Source organism: Artemia franciscana, chromosome 18 (assembly GCF_032884065.1).
Source record: "Artemia franciscana chromosome 18, ASM3288406v1, whole genome shotgun sequence".
Classification (NCBI taxonomy): domain Eukaryota; kingdom Metazoa; phylum Arthropoda; class Branchiopoda; order Anostraca; family Artemiidae; genus Artemia; species Artemia franciscana.
This window is the reverse complement of record NC_088880.1, coordinates 34,780,204-34,796,114: the sequence shown is the minus strand read 5'-3', so window position 1 is coordinate 34,796,114 and position 15,911 is coordinate 34,780,204. Positions and strand designations below refer to the sequence as shown.

At 39.1% G+C, this 15,911-nt stretch overlaps 3 protein-coding genes across 3 annotated transcripts in view; all 3 read left to right on the top strand.

Annotated features, from left to right (window-relative positions):
* LOC136038925 (uncharacterized) overlaps positions 1-15,911 on the top strand; it is a 156,629-nt gene that overhangs the window by 8,747 nt on the left and 131,971 nt on the right. The window contains exon 2 of the mRNA XM_065722432.1: positions 8,972-9,105. Within this exon, the coding sequence (XP_065578504.1) occupies positions 8,985-9,105 (121 nt within the window). The 5' untranslated portion in view covers positions 8,972-8,984. The remainder of the gene's footprint in view (positions 1-8,971; positions 9,106-15,911) is intronic.
* LOC136038437 (uncharacterized) lies at positions 3,974-5,302 on the top strand. Its single transcript, XM_065721510.1, has one exon. It carries the CDS (start codon positions 3,974-3,976, stop codon positions 5,300-5,302), a length of 1,329 nt encoding a protein of 442 aa, XP_065577582.1.
* On the top strand, positions 6,676-7,599 carry LOC136038436 (uncharacterized). Its single transcript, XM_065721509.1, has one exon. The coding sequence runs from the start codon at positions 6,676-6,678 to the stop codon at positions 7,597-7,599; it is 924 nt and encodes a 307-aa protein (XP_065577581.1).

Here is a 15,911-nt window from a genome sequence, read left to right as displayed (position 1 = left end):
TCCCCCAATATGTCGATGTAAAAAAAGCGACTGTAATAGTCAACAGTAATGATGTAGTATTTTCCGTTCTTGTAGAATAGATCGCACCCGACCTTCTCCCATGGTAGATGAGGTATGCTATGTGGCATTAAGGGCTCTTTTTGGTTGGAATTTTGGCTAATGGAGCATGCATGGCAGTGTTTGATGAATTCTTCAATATCTTTCGTCATTCCAGGCCAAAAAACGATTACGCGGGCTCGTTGCTTGGTTTTTTCGATACCCAAATGTGCTGAATGGATGCAGCTAAGAATGTCTTTCCGCGAATTTCTTGGAATGACCAAGCGATCTCCTTTCATTATGATCTCGTCTACCACTGTTAGTTCATGCCTGATATTCCAGAATGGGGTGAGCGTCGGAGGGAGGTTTCTTCTGCAGGATGGCCAACCTTTTTGGATTGCTTGTGCAAGCTCAGCTAACTGGGGGTCGGATTTTGTCTCCTGCTTCAGTCTCTCGAGTCTGGCGTTGCTGATTGGTAGAAGAGACATGACAGAGTGAATGTATGATTCTATTTCTTTTTCCATTTTCTTATCTTCTTCGGGAAGGTTTAGCCATGACAGCGCATCAGCAACGGGAATTTCCTTGCCGGGGCGAAATGCTATTATGAGATTGTATGGTTGAATCCTTAAAAGCATCCTCTGCAGTCTTGGTGATGACTTTGATATTGGGCGATTTAGGACTACTTGCAGGGGTTTGTGGTCAGAGACGACCATGAATTTTCGGCCGTAGAGATACTGGTGGAAATGTATACAGCCGAAAAGGATAGCATAAAGTTCCTTCTCTATTTGCGAGTAGTTCTGCTCGGTGGAGTTTAGTGAGCGTGATGCAAAAGAGATTGGCTTTCCATTTTGACTGAGGGTGGCACCGAGGCCAAATTTTGAGGCGTCGACTTGTAGCTCAACATTACCTGCAGTTGGATCAAAGAATGCTAATGAGCTGCAAATGGATTCTTTGATATTAGTGAATGATGTATCATGCTGTTGTTTCCACTTAAATTGTCGCTGTTTTACTAGGTCACGGAGTGGCTGATTTATTGATGATAGATTGGGGATATACCTTGCAAGGTAATTCATCGTTCCTAATATTGTCTTGAGTTCATCTTTTGTATTAGGGGTTCGCATTTCACGCAGCGCTCTAACTTTTTGTGGGTCTGGGTGGATTCCATTTTCAGATATCACATGCCCGAAATACGGTATGCTATTGCACTTGAATACGCATTTTTGGAGGTTTAGTTTGACTCCTTTTTCACGGGCCCTTATGAGAGCACTGCGGACGTTCGCATCATGTTCCTCAATGGTTTTTCCTGAGATGATAATGTCGTCAACAATAACAGAGAAGCCTTGGATGCCTTCAAATGCTTCTTCCATGCGGCGTTGGAATTTGTCCTGAGCTGAAATCAGTCCAAATGGCATTCTTTTGAACTTATAACGGCTGTATAGTGTGTTGAAGGTTGTCAGCTGAGATGATTCTTCGTCTAGGACCAGGGACCAATAACCATGACGAGCGTCTAATTTTGTGAAGAACTTTGCCCCAGCGTGTCTAAGTATTGCTTCATCGAATGTTGGCATGGGATGATGTGGTCTTTTGATAGCCTTGTTCAGGTCATGTGGGTCAATGCAAACTCGGAGACTTTTGTCAGGCTTTTCAATTACAACCACGGCATTTACCCAATCTGTGGGCTGCAGTATCTTTTCGATTACTCCAAGCTCTTCCATCCTATTGATTTCCTTTTTGAATTTCTCTTGGAGGGAAATGGGGATGCGTCTAGCTGGTACAGCTTTGGGTTCAGCTCCTTCTTTAAGTGTGATGCAGCATTCTCCTGCGAGCTGTCCGACACCGTGGAATATGTCTTGGAATTCTTCTGTGAACGGGTCTGGTTTCAGGACTTTTGAATTTTCTACTGTCAGGATCAGCCTGATGAGTTTAAGCTTGCGACTGGATTCAAAGCCAAGGATTGGTATGGGGGCATCTCTTACTATGAAGAAGGGCTGTATTTCGCTGCATCCGTTAGTGTATGCGCATTTAAGGTTACATAAACCAAGTGTGGGGATTTTCTGACCTCCAAAACTGGTAAGTATTTGTAAGGTCTTGTTAATTCTTGGTCTTGGTCTGAGAGTATTGAAAAATCTTTCAGGTATGATATTAGCTTGAGCACCAGTATCTATTTTGAAGATGATATTGATTTGTTTGTTGATCAAGAGCTTTACACATGGCTGACCATCACTTTTATCCTTGTTTATAATATCAATAAATAGCTCATCACTACTGTCATTCCTGTGATCGTGATTTTGCTGTTGTTGGTTTATAAAGTTTACCGATTTTTTAGTGCTTTTGCAAACCTTTGCAAAGTGATTTGGTTTGTCACAGTTGCTGCATATTTTTACTTTAGCTGGGCATTTGTGGGAAGCTGAATAATCTCCACCACAGTAATAGCATTGTCTACTTGATGTGGAATAGTTTATTTTCTTTGATTTTTTAACAAAGTCGATCTCCTGTTTCATGTATGTTTCTTGATATGGTTGGCTTCCACTTGGATCGGATTGTGACATTGTTTTGAGCTGCACCTGGGTTTCTACATGTGTTCGAGCAATGGTAACTGCTTGTGACAAGGTAAGGTTGGACCCTACTTGGAGGAGCTTCTCTCTAACCTTTGCTGATGAAATTCCACATACGAATCTGTCTCTAATCATTTCCTCCGTAATAGCTGTCGTTATATATGCACATTCACGAGCCAGAATCTTCAAATTGGTTATGTATTGCTCAACTGATTCGTTATCTCGCTGGTCACGTTTATGAAAAAGGTACCTTGAGAAGACAGTGTTGCTTTTTGGGTTGAAGTATTTGGTTAATTTGTTCATATAAGATTGAATTTTATCTTTCTCTTCTGTTGTGAATGTAAAAGTACTGAAGATGTCTCTTCCTTTATCTCCAAGCCAAATTAGTAAGAAGGCACACTGGACTTTTTCAGTTTTTTCACTCAGGGGGCCTTCAAACATCAGAGTTGCATGGTTTTTGAATCTTGTCCATGCTTCTTTAAGGTTGTCACTTGTCCAGTCCATCGTTGGGTAAGGAACACTGATTTCCATTCTTCTTTACGAGGCTTCTGACACCATGTAAAATTTATGACCTTTTATTTGGTAAGTACTAGAAACCCAGGTCACCTAGAATAGAAGGACGAGTTAGAATGTTACAAAACGAATCCTCCACTGCTGTTGGATTTCACTTCATTTTAATTACATATTCCCTTTGCTTGATTTAAAACTATATTATTGTGCAGAACATCAAACAAATCCTCCACTGCTGTTGAATTTCACTTAATTTTAATTACATATTCCTTTTGCTTCATTAAAGACTATATTATTATGCAGAACATCAAATGAATCCTCCACTGCTGTTGAATTTCACTTCATTTTAATTACATATTCCTTTTGCTTCATTAAAGACTATATTATTATGCAGAACATCAAATGAATCCTCCACTGCTGTTGAATTTCACTTCATTTTAATTACATATTCCTTTTGATTGATTAAAGACTATATTATTTTGCAGAACATCAAACGAATTCTGTACTGCTGTTGAATTTCACTTAATTTTAATTACATATTCCTTTTGCTTCGTTAAAGACTATATTATTATGCAGAACATCAAATGAATCCTCCACTGCTGTTGAATTTCACTTCATTTTATTTACATATTCCTTTTGATTGATTAAAGACTATATTATTGTGCAGAACACCAAACAAATCCTTTATTGCTGTTGAATTTCACTTCATTTTAATTACGAGTTTATATTTATTTATTACCAGATTTTTTTTTTCATTTGCTTCCTATATTTTAAGGATTTTTTATATAAGGTTTCGGTGCCTATGCTGTTAAAGTAAAATATTCAAAGAAGCAGCGTGTTGAAGAGACGCTTTTTCACTTAATAATACAAAAATGATGGAACTTTGCTCGTATATTAATAAAGAAAAAGTGGATGTAATTTGTCTCCAAGAAACACATTTAAATAATCTGAAAAAAGTGTCCGTACCAGGATACAAATGCTATCGAAAAGATAGAGATTCTGGCAGAAAAGGAGGTGGAGTGCTCATTTTTATAGCTGATAAAATAGTTCACTATCCATTAGCATTAAAGCAACATGACCATGAAATAGATGTGGTAGGAGTATCAATCACTTTAAGCTCAGGAGACACTTTAATGATTAAATCTATGTATAACCCAAAGGGGGATACTGATATATATAATATTTTATCAACAGAAGCAGAGGGTCACAACTCCTTTATTTTTGGTGACCTAAACGCTCATAGCACTCATTGGGAAGATATTGAACAATCAAACCGAGCTGGGAAAAATGTTGAAAGATTACTGTTAGAAAATAACCATATAGCAGTTCTAACACCATATAATTTGCCAACTTATTATAATATAAAAAATATAAAATTTTCAACCATTGATATTCAACTAGGTCCTGCTGCTGCTATTGACCAGGTTTCAATAAGTAGAGTAACAGATCTACAAAGTGACCACTGCGCTATTAAGACTACAATCTCTAATATGTCTCACCAAACTAAACCTGGAAAAAGGAAGTTTATCAACAAGAAAGGTAATTGGCCACTGTTCAAGCAAATCCTGCAAGAAGCCAATTATAATTTACTTGAAGATTTTTCCCAAATTGATGATAAAGTAAAAATACTTAACAAAATTATGATGGACGCTGCTCACAAAGCAATTCCCAAGACAAGCCCCAACATTTGGACTCCAACTGGCAATAAGAGAATTAAAAATTGGTGGAATGAACTATGCTCTACTGCAGTGGAAGCTAAGAGCGTAGCAAAAAAGGCATTTCAAAGACATCCATCAATGAGCACTGCAATTGAATATAAACATAGCTCAGCCAAAGTAAAAAAAACATGTTTACAGGCCAAAAGAGAGGCACGGGAAAAATTTATGACTAACATAGATCATCAAACTGCAGTACCTAAGATTCACCAATACGTAAGCAAGATGAACGGCAAGAGAATGACACTTGATGATCGCAAATATGAAATAAAACACCAGGGTCAACTAATAACTTCTGATTTCCTAAAAGCTGATATTTTTGCAAACACATTCATGAAGAAACCTCTAGACACTGTTTTGCCAAATCCACCTGTATGTGTCCTCCCTTCTGTAGCACAGCATAAGAAGTCGTTAATGTTACCCTTTTCTTTATCTGAGTTACAGACAGCTATTGAAATGCAACTTAAATTCAGCCCCAGGATATGATGAGATACACATCAAATGGCTGATTGAAACACCTGACATTTTTCGAGCTAAGCTCCTGGAAGTATGTAACAACGCATGGAGAGAAGGGAAATTTCCTATTGCACTTAATTACCCAATCCTCAAACCTGGAAAACCACCAGAAGATCCTATATCTTACAGACCAATATCAGTTCTCCCCACAATGGGCAAAATATTTGAGCGAATGATTTTAAGGAGATTAGAATGGTTTGCAGAGGTAAATCAAATAATACCCCAATCTCAGACAGGTTTTAGAAAGAGTCATAGTGCAATGGACAACATAACTAGAATAGAAACAGATATGACAGATGCTTTACAGGAGGGCGAAGTTGGTATTGCTGTATTGTTTGATTGGACAGATGCATATGGGAATGTAAAACGTAAAAAGTTACAAGAAATTATGCATAATAAAAATTTTCCACCTCTGGCGATCTCAATTATAATGAATTTATTATGTGATCGTTCCTTTCAAGTACAGATTAATGAAATACTGTCTGTAAGAAAACAAGTTGAAGATGGTCTCCCACAAGGAACTGTCATAAGCCCTCTTTTATTTACACTATATATTTCTGAACTAAAACTTAGAAGTCAGTCAAAACATGGAGAATTTACTGACGATCTCCTTGTGTGGAACAGACATAAGAACATAACTTTACTCCAAAACATCATTCAGGAAGATATATATGATGTGTGCCTGTTTTCTAAAGCTTTTGGACTGCCCATTTCTATACCAAAAACAAAAGCAATTGTGTTCCATAAACGACAAGTAACCCTTCCGAAACCCTTAAGGATAGAGGAGAGTGAGATAGTCTATGAGCCGTCAGTTCGGCTACTGGGCATGATTCTTGATTCTCGTTTAAAATGGCAACCATATTTAATGATGTTAAGAATGACAATTTTAAAACGGCTAACCGTCCTCAAACGACTTGCAGGATCTAAATGGGGATCTTCACCCAAGTTGATTATTGACTTTTACAAAATTTATATTCGGTCTAAATTGGAATATGGCATACAATTTCTTACAAATATTCCGGTTACTTTGTTCAATACCCTTGAGACACTCCAAAATTCAGCCATCAGAATTGCTTTGGGGCTCCACAAACATACTGCAGTGGTTAAGCTCAAAGAACTTTCTGGACTACCTGCTCTGAAGGACAGGGCTACTATGCAGAGAAACTGCTACTTCAAAAAATACAAACATATGGCAAAATCCATGCAGTTTTCCCTCCACTTTTGGAAATCCTGCTAAGCCCCAACACCTACTATCTTCTTTTAGCCAGTATCTAAAAGATTACCCAAATTGGAAAAATGAACAGGCGGATAGTTACCCTTTTCCAAAATCTCCACCATGGGAAATGGTGGCTCCTGAATGTCATCTTCAGTTAGTTTCTAAAGACAAGTCACATTATTCAGATCAGTATGTCTGTCAACTGTTTGCTAATAAGATATCCTCACACTTTCCTGAACATATTCTAGCTTTCACGGATGGTTCAGTAAAAGGATCAAGAGCAGGAGCAGGGGTGTGTATTCCTCATGTTTCCTTGAATATATCAGCAACTCTTCCATCCCACACTTCAATTCTGTCAGCAGAGTTATTTGCTATACATAAAGCACTTGAAACTATGGCCAGACTAAACCTTTCGTCAAAGAATGTGTTAATCCTTACAGATTCAAATTCTGCAATTCAATTAATAAGAAAAATAAATTATGAGGCTGCTGATTCAGATTTAAAGATAATAAGAGATGATCTACAAAGATTAAATAAATGTGGTATTTTTGTTTGCTTCCAGCATATTCCTAGTCATAAAGGACTTATTCATAACGTGACTGCTGATAGGCTAGCAAATGAAGCAGCAAATATTGACCCCCAACCAGAATCAAAATTGGGGAACCTACGAGATATTATGAAACGCCGTGGTCAAATAAAATGTCTACCATTGCGAAATTCCCCATTTCGTTCTAGAGAAGACACAGTGTGGTACTATAGACTGAAATCAGGATTTCTTTTTCTGAATTCTGTCCGATTTCAATGGAATTTGTACCATTCTCCACTATGCAGGTGGTGTTTAACAACAGAGGAAACTCCCCAACACACATTTTTTGATTGCCAAATGCTTGCACCCGAAACTAATAAGATTAAGATAATTTGTAAAAAACTAAAGATTGAAGAAATGTTTGACTCCATCATTAGTTTTCAACTACCTCCTAATACTGAAAGGCCGATCTATAGGGTGATGATCCAAATTATGAAAAAGACAATGGAAAACGAGCTAATTTAGTAATGAAGATCTACTGTGCAGAAGAGAGCGAGAGTGAGTAGGAAGAGCCGTATTGGTACCGGCCGGCCTCTTGGCCTTAAACTGCTGGGGACAGGTAGCTCAAGTACTCGCACTTCCCACAAACCAAACAGAAGAGAAGAGAGGATGAAAAAGAAGGATTGCTAGTGCCATCTTGAAGTCAAAGGGGTGAAAGGACTGTATGCAGTCTGTATACCCTCATACAATTTATGGAATGGAATGGATGCTTACAATTTTGTAAGGTCTCATGAGGCTTAAACAAATTTATAAGGTTTGACTTCTTGTAATGTAAAAAAAACAACATAATAAATCAAGCTCTTCCAATTTTTGCAAGGTACCCATTGGAAACTCTGCCACATTTGCAGAGAAGATTAATTCCAGTATATGATTTTTTACCCATAAGCATGATGAAGATAATTTCTAACCACATTGGCCTGCCATAATAAAAAAAGAAATCATAAAGAGCAAACGAGGTTTGTTTTCAATATTTTTTGTTTGCCTAAAAAGCCCAGTTTTTGATCTTTTTTTCTTTAAGATTTTTTAAATATGATAAGTAGTTTGTCTGCTAGCAATTGTTTGGGTAGTGCAGTGTCTGACTTTTAGACAGGCAACTTTTGTCTCCTCAATTTTACTGATTTCTCTCTGAACTTAAAAAGCAAAGATGTGTTCAGGCCTAACCCTTAATGACTAGACCCCCTGGATCCAATTTACAATTAAAATGCCACAACATTATAATAAGGAGGATTTTTTTTATTAGTTGAAAGACGCTCTCCTTTCCTCATTGGTTTGTTAAAGTGCTTATAAAACACATGTACTTTTGTTAGTCAGCTGTTCAATGTAAGTCTTCCATGCTGTCTCCATATGAACATTATAAAGTAGGGCTTTGGTAATATTCTGTGACTACGCTTGAAAAAGGAGATTTTCTGGAATTTGCAGAACTGCCTGTCCATGGATTATCCTTTGCGTTTGATTGTGTATGGCTTTGCTGTTTGACCTGTGTAATTGGATGGATAAGTAGGGTTAAGGCCTTGTTCAAGTAGCCTACTAATGTATATTAATTACTAAAGTAGGAAAACAGTCTTTTTTTTCTCCTTCTGTCTGTCTTTTTTGTTTATATGGTTAATTTTTTTTATTATTTATTTTTTTATTTATTTATTTTTCATATTATCCATTATTTATTATTTATTATTTTTTATATTTTTTAATTATTTATTATTATGTTGTATAGTTTATATTTTTGCGTTTGGTTTTAAGGTGTGTGCTTGTTTCTGTGTTTGTGCTGTTGCACTGGTGATTTCTTTTTTCCCTATAAAATGATAGTTTTTTTTTACATTTATTCTTGTTCTTTCTTTAGTTCATATTTTGAAATGTCAGCTGCTACACAGAGCATGGAGACTGAAGGTGACAAGATTGAGGTGCTGAAGAGTATATTTCCACAATTGGGTGACGATGTTGTTATTGATGCACTGGCTTCTAATGAGTGGAATAGTAAGTAGCACTTTAAAATACATCGTAATTTATATGTAAGTAATTATGGTAATAAATAATGCAAAAAATATTTTCTTATAGGTTTTGCCCTTTTGTCGCTTTTATATTTTGCATGTTAGCATTTTATCAAACATTTTATCAGATATATAAATAGGTTACTTTGTTCCTAGAAAGTTACTTTTATTATATTTTTAATTTTTCCAAAAATTGCAAAAAGTCGGACGGTAACTCGTTCTTGTTTACAATTGTCTAAAAAAAAAAAAATATAAAGTAGTTTTCGGCCACAATTTTTTCAGTTACTCAGGCGTAGGAGTAGGGGTTCTTTAGAGTGATCTTTTCGGGGCATGTATGGGTACAGGAGGGGTTCATCCCTGAAAAGTATGCAAAAGAGTGATATTTCCTTAACGCGGATTTCAAAACCGAGGAGTCGTAGCCCCAGTGGCGTGTGATGTTGGTTAGCCCTAATCTTGCTTATCATTTTTGACTCTCTAAGCATAGGAGAAAATTTGCCTTAAGATGGAACAAAAATATATACAAAACAGGTAGGTATTTGTTAATAAGACAGTGGAAGAAAAAAAGGACCTAATTATATAAAAATAATGATAAAAGACCGAATATTTTATGCTTCACATCTGGAAACCTCTATCAACGGGAAAAAAAGGAGAAAAAAAAACTACCAAAAACTTAGTTTAAAACTAAATAAAACCGACACTGTGCCTTATACAAAACAGAATGGAAAACGAAAACGGCTTTATTGTATTATTTTTTTTTTCCAAAGGCCACCTTGTAGGGAAGGTGTAGTCATAGAAATTTATCGGGGGGGGCTCATGCGATCGGAAATTGAAAGGTTGAGTCACCTTTTTAAGAGTTAAAAGTGATTTGAAGGCTACCAGCCCCTCTGCCCTCACTTTCTTAGCTGCCCTCCCATCCAACCAAATTTCGAAAAAGTCATTTGTTTCAGAATAGTCGAAAAGGTCCAATAATTATACGCCTTTGGGGATCACAAAAACCCCCTACAGCCCTTGGGGCAAGGGCTGTAGGTTATGCAAGTTTCCCAATTGTTGTGCCTGTTTAATTCTTGGTCCTCAGAAAGGCTAAGGATATTATCCTTTGGGGAAGGACAGGCTTAAGGATGCAGCCCGCGGGAAAAGGGTCGTACGTTATGCAAGTGTCTTCAATGTTTGCATATAGCTTTTGCTTGTTTGATTCTTGGTCTTCAAAAAGGCTAAGAATATTAGCCTTTGGGGCAGGATAGGCTTAAGGATTCAGCTCTTGTGGCAAGGTCTGTAAGTTATGCAAGTTTTCCCAGTGTTTTGCCTGTTTGATTCCTGGTCTTCAAAAAGGCTAAGGATGTTAGCATCTGAGGCAGGATAGGCTTAAGGATTCAGCTCTTGTGGCAAGGTCTGTAAGTTATGCAAGTTTCCCCGGTGTTTTGCCTGTTTGATTCCTGGTCTTCAAAAAGGCTAAGGATGTTAGCATCTGAGGCAGGATAGGCTTAAGGATTCAGCTCTTGTGGCAAGGTCTGTAAGTTATGCAAGTTTCCCCAATGTTTTGCCTGTTTGATTCTTGGTCTTCTAAAAGGCTAAGTATGTTAGCATCTTAGGCAGGATAGGCTTAAGGATTCAGCTCTTGTGGCAAGGTCTGTAAGTTATGCAAGTTTCCCCAGTGTTTTGCCTGTTTTGATTCTTGCTCTTCAAAAAGGCTAAGGATGTTAGCATCTGAGGCAGGACAGGCTTAAGGATTCAGCTCTTGTGGCGAGGTCTGTAAGTTATGCAAGTTTCCCCAGTGTTTTGCCTGTTTGATTCTTGCTCTTCAAAAAGGCTAAGGATGTTAGCATCTGAGGCAGGATAGGCTTAAGGATGCAGCCCTTGGGATAAGGGCTGTAAGTTATTCAGGTTTCCCCATTGTTTGCATATAGGTTTTGCCTGTTTTATTCTTGGTCTTCAAAACGGCTAAGGATATCAACCTTTGGGGCAGGACAGGCTTATGGATGCAGCCCTTGGGACAAGGGCTGTAAGCCATGCAAGTTTCCCCATTGTTTGCATATAGATTCTGTCAATTTGGTTCTTGTCCTTGAAAAAGGCTAAGGGTATTAAGGTGAAACTTTCAGTACATGTTAATGAACTAAATCAGAGGGCACTTCGTGGGTCCAGGTTGTCAAAGTAATGTCAAAAAAATCTGTAATATCAAAGGAATGGCTAAATCACAGCTTTCAATGCATGTTGAGTGGGGTTGTTGAACTAAATCAAAAGACACTATATGCTTCCATATTTTCAAAATGGTGTGAAGGAAACTAGTGAATCCAGGTTGTCAAAAGGGCATATCTGCAATATCTTAAGAACGGCTGAAGATATTAAGTTGAAACTTTAAGGGAGTATTATGGGGGATGTAAAACTAAATCAAAAGACACGAAGCGTATTCAGATTGTCAAAAAGGCGTTTGTACAATATTTCAGGAACAGCTAAGGGTATTACGTTGGGATTTTCGAGGTATGTTGTTGGGGATGTTGAACTAAACCAACAGACACAATGTGCATCCAGCCTATCATCAGGGTGTAACTGTGATATCTCAGGAATGGCCAAGGATACTAAGTTGAAACTTTCAGGTCATTTTGAATTTAATCAAGACACTATCTATCTCCAGGTTGTAAAATGATATATCTGCATTACCTCAGGAACGGATAAGCGTATTAAATTCAAACTTACAGGGAATGTTGAGTGGAATGTACAGCTAACTAAAAAGACACTACGCATATCTAGATTATCAAAAGGGCGTCTGTAAAATGTATAAGAACAGTTAAGAGCATAATGCAGAAACGTATCTACGATATCTCAGGAACGGCTAAAGATAGTAAGTAGAAACTTTCAGGGTGTGTTCTAGGGAACTTCGAACTAAATCAAAAGACACTATGTACATCCTGATTGTCAAAATGGCATGTCTTAAATGTCTCAGAAACGGCCAGGAAAATCGATTTCGAAAATTTCAAGAAATATTGAACTAAATTAAACGCCACTTCGTGAATCCAGGTTGTCAAAAAGGCGTTCTGTAATATCTCAGGAACGGCTAAGGGCATTAAGTTGAAACTTTCAAGGAGTTTTGTGTGAGATTTCTATCCAAAAAAAGAAAGTATACACATCCTGACTGTCAAAAAGGCATATATTTAATTCCTCAGGAACGGCTAAGGGCATTAACTTGAAACTTTTAGAGAATGGTGAGGAATGTGCTGAAAAAAATCTAAAGACTAAATACGTCTAAATGGTCAAAATGGAGCATCAGCAACATCTCAGGAACGGCCAGGAATATTTAATAGAAACTTTCAGGGCATGCTGAGGGGAATGTTCAGCTAAATGGAAAAACATTTTATACAGCAATTTAACAAAATAGAATACCTGCTATATTTCAAGAAAGTTTAAGAGTACTAAGTTCAGATCCATACTACGGCGTTCCCGGCAAGCGACGCGACTTTGAATATGGCGGCGAAATCGAAAAATCTTTTCAACGCCATAAATCTAGGAAAACCTACCACCGTCATTAAACAGGCAAAATCCAGAATAAATGTTGGATGCTGGAATGTAAGATCCACTAAACAAGAAGCCACACAAGCTTTTTTTGTCCATGAGATGGAGAAGTACAACATAGACATACTCTGCATATCCGAGACCAGAGTCTCCGGTTCTGGCTGTATAGTTATAACGGCTCCAGAAACACTACATCAGTTCCACTTTTTCTATTCCGGAATAGAAGATAATTCAGGACTCCACGGAGTTGGTTTCATCATGAACCAAAGAACCAGAAACACTCTCTTAGAATGGGAACCAGTCTCCTGTAGACTTGCTAGAATCAGACTAAAAGGAAACTCTGTAAATGTGTCCATAATTTTTACCTATGCCCCCACCCGTGACGCTACTGAAACGACCAAGGATGATTTCTACGGTGAACTGCAGCAGTTGTCTTCTTCTATAGCCGCACGTGATTACTTGATTGTTGCTGGAGACTTCAACGCAAGAGTTGGTCCATCTGACCAGACCACAAGACAAATCCTGGGAAAATTTGGACAGGGTCACAGATGCGAGAATGGGCAGAGGTTGGTAAACTATGCCTTGATGAACCACCTTGTTATCACCAATACCATATTTCAACACAAACCTAGCCGTCTCTTAACTTGGCGTTCAAATGAAGGTGTCACTAAGTTCCAAATTGACTTCATTCTCGTACGCCAGCGCTGGAGAAGCTTCGTGCGGGACTCTCGCTCTTACAACGGCGCGGACACAGGCTCACAGTCTGGATCTGACCACAGGCTCGTCGTCCTTCAAGGTCCAAGGTCGGCTTCGATATCGGTAAACTTCAAGACAAAGAAGTGCGGCAGGCCCTCAATTTGGGACTAACTAACCGGTTTGACGCCCTCAGCTCTGATGAAAACCTAACCCCCGATAAGAGATGGGAGACCTTTAAAACCGTGATGACAGAGACTGCCGATGAGATCCTAGGCCGAGCAAAAATCAAACGACAACACTGGATAACAGCTAGAACCCTGTCAATAGTCGGTGAGCGAAGACAAAAGATGGTTGGCCTTAAAGAAGAAACAAAGGAGTTACGCAGACAGGTAAAACGCTCTGCTCGGCTGGACCGCCGCCAAATGTGGGAAGATGCTACCGAGTCATTAGAGAAAGCAGCACGCTTACATGACACCCGCAAGCTTTACCAGATCCTGAAGGAATCCGTTGGTAAGAAAGCTGCTGTCTCAGAAATAATCAAAAACAGATCAGGAAAAATCATTAGTTGTCAGAAGGAACGTTCAGCAAGATGGAAGGATCACTTTCGGCTCCTCCTGAACCCATCCCCTTCATCTGCTCATGATGCCTTCCCACCTTCCGTCTCTAAAGAGCCTTACGATATCGAGCTGGATACACCGACCAGAGCCGAAATACTAAAAGCGATCAAAACCCTAAAAAGCCACAAAGCCCCAGGTGAAGACGGCCTCCCCCCGGAACTATACAAACAATGCCCTGAGGTCACTGCTGAACAGCTCCATGGCATTCTCGAAGAAGTGTGGAGGACCAACACTTTTCCAAAGGACTGGAAGACATCAGTCATCCTCCCTTTCTATAAGAAAGGAGACAAAACCGAATGCAAAAATTACCGCGGAATAAGTCTCATAGACATTGCCATCAAAATATTCGGGATCATACTCTTGAACCGCTTCAAAGGGGCAAGGGAGGAAAGAACTCGAGGAAATCAAGCCGGCTTTCGACCAGGTAGAGGGTGTACTGATAATATCTTCGCCTTTCACCTCATTATCCAGCAGTTTGAAAGATACAACCTACCCCTGATCTTGATGTTCCTGGACTTCATTGCTGCCTTCGACTCTGTCACTTGCCAGAAACTTTGGAAGATCCTAGAGAATGACGGAATGCCGCTGAAGTTTGTTGAACTGATGAAGGCATACTATGACGCTTCAGTGAGCCGAGTTAGAATCTATGGCGAAGAAACCGAAGAATTTCTGGTTGAGTTCGGAGTAAAACAAGGATGTGTCCTCTCTCCAACTCTGTTCAATTATTGCATCGATTGGGTGCTTGAAAATGCTCTATCGTCTTATCCAGGAGCGCAGGTTGGACAGAATCTCTCACTGACTGACCTCGATTATGCGGATGATGTTGGCCTCCTGTCAGACCCTGTAGAAGCCCAAAACATGTTTGACAGCGTTGTGGCCTGGGCAGATCTGATCGGCTTGAAAGTCAGCACAGAGAAAACGAAATTCATGGCTATTAACCACGACACAGGACCATTCCCACTAACTGTCAACCAAGTTCAGCTGGAAAAAGTCAACCGTTTCACATACCTAGGCTCCCAGCTTTGTACTGACGGATCTTCCGACGCTGATATCCAACAGAGAATACAGAAAGCGCAGACACTCTTTGCCTCCCTTCGGAAACCTTATGGAATCGCCGTGAAATCAGTGTCCAAACGAAAGTTCGAATTTACATGGCACTAGTCCGCACCGTTCTCCTTTACGGGTGCGAAACATGGTCGGCAAAACTACAACAAGAGAATACACTTAAGGTGTTTGAGCATACTTGTCTACGAAGAATTCTCAGAGTACAGCTACGTGACCGTATCTCCAACGTGAATATACGTCGAATGTGCAATATTCAGAGAGATGTTGTGCTCACTATTAAAGAACGCCGTTTGAAATGGTTGGGCCATGTATTACGGAAACCGCCAGAGTACCTGCCTCGCCAAATACTTCTAGTTGAGCCTATTAGCTACTGGAAGAAACGCCAAGGAGGACAGAGGAAGAACTGGTGGAACCTGGCCAAGTCAGACCTTGAACCAATCGGGGGTTTCAGAAAATTCGGTCACAGATGGTCAACACAGTGGCTCGCCTTTGCAGAGCAGCTGGCACAAGATCGATCAACATGGTCCAAAGAAGGTGTCTAAGATCATCGATGCCGGGCGAGGTGGAAACGCCTGATTCCCGCCACAAGTACAAGTACAAAAGTAAGTAAATGGTCAAAAAGGTGCATCTGCAAACTCTCAGGGGTGGCTAAGGGTATTTAGGTGGAACTTCCAGGGCATGTTGAGGGAGATGTTGAACTAAATCGAATTAAACTATGTGCAAAAATATTTTCAAAAAAGTGTACATGCAGTATGTCAAGAATGGCTAATGGTACTAAGTTAAAGCTTTCAGTACATGTTGATATAAATCAAAACATAGTACTTGCTTCTAGGTTTTCAAAAGGACGTAACTATAATATCTCAGAGGAACAGCTCAGGATGCTATGTTGAAACTTTCAGGGAATGTTGTG